The sequence below is a fragment of the Oncorhynchus masou genome, unplaced genomic scaffold (genome assembly GCF_036934945.1).
Source record: "Oncorhynchus masou masou isolate Uvic2021 unplaced genomic scaffold, UVic_Omas_1.1 unplaced_scaffold_919, whole genome shotgun sequence".
NCBI lineage: Eukaryota > Metazoa > Chordata > Actinopteri > Salmoniformes > Salmonidae > Oncorhynchus > Oncorhynchus masou.
Window position 1 is genome coordinate 67,598 of NW_027015667.1, and position 4,903 is coordinate 72,500.

A 4,903-nucleotide genomic window follows, 5' to 3' on the forward strand; every position below is an offset into this window, starting at 1 on the left:
GTTGTCCCATTAAAACAAGTCTTTATATGAGTTCTGAATGGCTTCCCCATTAAAACAAGTCTTTATATGAGTTCTGAATGGTTTCCCCATTAAAACAAGTCTTTATATGAGTTCTGAATGGTTTCCCCATTAAAACAAGTCTTTATATGAGTTCTGAATCGTTTCCCCATTAAAACAAGTCTTTATATGAGTTCTGAATGGTTTCCCCATTAAAACAAGTCTTTATATGAGTTCTGAATGGCTTCCCCATTAAAACAAGTCTTTAAATGAGTTCTGAATGGCTTCCCCATTAAAACAAGTCTTTAAATGAGTTCTGAATGGTTTCCCCATTACAACAAGTCTTTATATGAGTTCTGAATGGTTTCCCCATTAAAACAAGTCTTTATATGAGTTCGGAATGGTTTCCCCATTAAAACAAGTCTTTATATGAGTTCTGAATGGTTTCCCCATTAAAACAAGTCTTTATATGAGTTCTGAATGGTTTACCCATTAAAACAGGTCTCTATATGAGTTCTGAATGGTTTTCCCATTAAAACAAGTCTTTATATGAGTTCTGAATGGTTTCCCCATTAAAACAAGTCTTTATATGAGTTCTGAATGGTTTCCCCATTAAAACAAGTCTTTATAGGAGTTCTGAATGGCTTCCACATTAAAACAAGTCTTTATATGAGTTCTGAATGGTTGTCCCATTAAAACAAGTCTTTATACGAGTTCTGAATGGTTTCCCATTAAAACAAGTCTTTATATGAGTTCTGAATGGTTTCCCCATTAAAACAAGTCTTTATATGAGTTCTGAATCGTTTCCCCATTAAAACAAGTCTTTATATGAGTTCTGAATGGTTTCCCCATTAAAACAAGTCTTTATATGAGTTCTGAATGGTTTCCCCATTAATACAAGTCTTTATATGAGTTCTGAATGGCTTCCCATTAAAACAAGTCTTTAAATGAGTTCTGAATGGTTGTCCCATTAAAACAAGTCTTTATATATGAGTTCTGAATGGTTTCCCCATTAAAACAAGTCTTTATATGAGTTCTGAATGGTTTCCCCATTAAAACAAGTCTTTATATGAGTTCTGAATGGTTGTCCCATTAAAACAAGTCTTTATATGAGTTCTGAATGGCTTCCCCATTAAAACAAGTCTTTATATGAGTTCTGAATGGTTGTCCCATTAAAACAAGTCTTTATATGAGTTCTGAATGGTTTCCCCATTAAAACAAGTCTTTAAATGAGTTCTGAAGGGTTGTCCCATTAAAACAAGTCTTTATATGAGTTCTGAATGGTTTTCCCATTAAAACAAGTCTTTATATGAGTTCTGAATGGTTTCCCCATTAAAACAAGTCTTTATATGAGTTCTGAATGGTTGTCCCATTAAAACAAGTCTTTATATGAGTTCTGAATGGTTTCCCCATTAAAACAAGTCTTTAAATGAGTTCTGAAGGGTTGTCCCATTAAAACAAGTCTTTATATGAGTTCTGAATGGTTTTCCCATTAAAACAAGTCTTTATATGAGTTCTGAATGGTTTCCCCATTAAAACAAGTCTTTATATGAGTTCTGAAGGGTTGTCCCATCTGAAGGAGTCGTTGCGGAGCACCTTGGCCAGTTTCTTGTTGAACGGAGTGTAGAAGTCCCTCAGTATCTCCTTGGTTACGGGAAGCATGGGTCCTAGGTTCTTATCTGCTGGCCGCCGTGTGTTGGAGGCGGGACTTTTAGTGATCTCTGCTTCCTTCTGCTCCGTCAACAGACCTTTAGTACACACATAGACATACTGTAAGCCACATACCAATCAGTCAGTCAATCAGTCAGTCAATCAGTCAGTCAATCAGTCAGTCAGTCAATCAATCATTCAGTCAGTCAATCAACCATTATGCCAGTCAATCAATCGGTCAGTCAGTCAGTTAATCAACCAATCAGTCAGTCAGTCAGTTAATCAACCAATCCGTCAGTCAGTTAATCAACCAATCCGTCAGTCAGTTAATCAACCAATCTGTCAATCAACCAATCAGTCAGTCAGTCAGTCAGTCAACCATTCTGCCAGTCAATAAATCAGTCAGTCAATCAACCAATCAGTCAGTCAACCAATCAGTCAGTCAGTTAATCAAGCAATCTGCAAGTCAACCAATCAGTCAGTCAGTTAATCAACCAATCTGCAAGTCAACCAATCAGTCAGTCAATCAACCATTCTGCCAGTCAATCAATCGGTCAGTCAACCAATCAGTCAGTCAACCAATCAGTCAGTCAATCAATCGGTCAGTCAACCAATCAGTCAATCAACCAATCTGCAAGACAACCAATCAGTCAGTCAGTCAGTTAATCAACCAATCTGCAAGTCAACCAATCAGTCAGTCAACCAATCAGTCAGTCAATCAATCGGTCAGTCAACCAATCAGTCAGTCAATCAATCGGTCAGTCAACCAATCAGTCAATCAACCAATCTGCAAGACAACCAATCAGTCAGTCAGTCAGTTAATCAACCAATCAGTCAGTCAGTTAATCAACCAATCAGTCAGTCAGTCAGTTAATCAACCAATCCGTCAGTCAGTTAATCAACCAATCTGCCAGTCAACCAATCAGTCAGTCAGTCAGTCAGTTAATCAACCAATCTGCAAGTCAACCAATCAGTTAGTCAGTCATTCAATCAATACATTAATCAACCAATCAGTCACTCAGTCAGTCAGTTAATCAACCAATCTGCAAGTCAACCAATCAGTCAGTCAGTCAATCGATCAATACATTAATCAACCAATCAGTAAGTCAATCAATTCATCAATCAGTCAAACAATCAATCAATCAAAGAGCGCTTTACAGTAACTTTTACAGTAACTATTACAGTAACCTCTGTTATACCCTGTTACCTGGGTGATGGTGAGACGAGTTGGATTGTTGGTGAGTTACAGGGCTGTGGGGTTGTGCTGCCCCCTTCAGGTTATAGTAAGAATAGCATGGGGGAAGTGTCTATAACATGATGTGGATCTTCGGTGGTTGCATAAGTCAACTTCAAGGAGCTTCGCTATGTAATTAAAACTCTGTGTCTAGCAGCCTTCAATAGAGACTGACTGACTTGAAATAAAGACATGTAAAGGAAGAGAGTTGAGTACTACGTACCCAAGTTGAGGAAGTCAAAGACTTGGTGCATTGTGTACTTCCTGTTGGAGGCGTGGTCTTCAAGCCGAAGGACCAGAATCTGTTCTCTACTGTAGACTGTCAACCAGTCTAGTATGTAGACTATGTACAGGCCCACCTGCAACCTGACCTAGGAACAGAAGATAAACAGTTCAGTATAGAATGTGGAGATGGCCTCCTCACGGAGACACAATAAAAAAAAAAGCCAACACATGCATTGATAAAAGTCTTAGGTAACTAACGAGAGAGAGAGAGAGAAAGAGAGAGCGAGAGGAGGGAAGAGAGAGAGACAGAGAGAGACAGGTAGAGAGAGAGAGAGAGAGAGAGAGAGAGAGAGAGAGAGAGAGAGAGAGAGAGCGCAACACAATTAGACCCAACCAAATCATGGGAAAACAAAAACACATTGAACTGTGTGGTGTATTTACAAACAAACAGAGCAAACTAGAATGCAATTTGGCCCTAAACAGAGAGCACACATGGTGAGAATACCAGACCACAGAATACCTCACCACAGAATACCAGGCCACAGAATACCTCACCACAGAATACCAGACCACAGAATACCTCACCACAGAATACCAGACCACAGAATACCAGACCACAGAACACCAGACCACAGAATACCAGACCACAGAATACCAGACCACAGAATACCAGACCACAGAATACCAGACCACAGAATACCAGACCACAGAATACCAGACCACAGAATACCAGACCACAGAATACCAGACCACAGAATACCTCACCACAGAATACCAGACCACAGAATACCAGACCACAGAACACCAGACCACAGAATACCAGACCACAGCATACCAGACCACAGAACACCAGACCACAGAATACCAGACCACAGAATACCAGACCACAGAATACCAGACCACAGAATACCAGACCACAGAATACCAGACCACAGCATACCAGACCACAGAATACCAGACCACAGAATACCAGACCACAGAATACCAGACCACAGAATACCTCACCACAGAATAGCAGACCACAGAATACCAGACCACAGAATACCAGACCACAGCATACCAGACCACAGAATACCAGACCACAGAATACCAGACCACAGAATACCAGACCACAGAATACCTCACCACAGAATACCAGACCACAGAATACCAGACCACAGCATACCAGACCACAGCATACCAGACCACAGCATACCAGACCACAGCATACCAGACCACAGAATACCAGACCACAGAATACCAAGCCACAGAATACCAGACCACATAATACCAGACCACAGAATACCTCACCACAGAATACCAGACCACAGAATACCAGACCACAGAATACCAGACCACAGCACACCAGACCACAGCATACCAGACCACAGCATACCAGACCACAGAATACCAGGCCACAGAATACCTCACCACAGAATACCAGACCACAGAATACCAGACCACAGAATACCTCACCACAGAATACCAGACCACAGAATACCTCACCACAGAATACCAGACCACAGAATACCTCACCACAGAATACCTCACCACAGAATACCAGACCACAGAATACCTCACCACAGAATACCTCACCACAGAATACCAGACCACAGAATACCAGACCACAGAATACCTCACCACAGAATACCAGACCACAGAATAACAGACCACAGAATACCAGACCACAGAATACCAGACCACAGAATACCACACCACAGAATACCTGACCACAGAATACCAGACCACAGAATACCAGACCACAGAATACCACACCACAGAATACCACAACACAGAATACCTGACCACAGAATACCA

General features: G+C 41.0%; 1 protein-coding gene across 3 annotated transcripts in view; it reads right to left on the reverse strand.

The window, feature by feature from the left end:
• Positions 1-997: 997 nt before the first annotated feature.
• LOC135538150 (carbohydrate sulfotransferase 15-like) overlaps positions 998-4,903 on the reverse strand; it is a 134,833-nt gene continuing 130,927 nt past the window's right edge. For all 3 annotated transcript variants that reach the window (XM_064964122.1, XM_064964121.1, XM_064964123.1), the window contains 2 exons: positions 3,105-3,252; positions 998-1,745 (listed from right to left, as the gene is read on the reverse strand). In XM_064964122.1, coding sequence (XP_064820194.1) covers positions 1,543-1,745; positions 3,105-3,252 — 351 coding nt within the window. In that variant the 3' untranslated portion in view covers positions 998-1,542. The remainder of the gene's footprint in view (positions 1,746-3,104; positions 3,253-4,903) is intronic.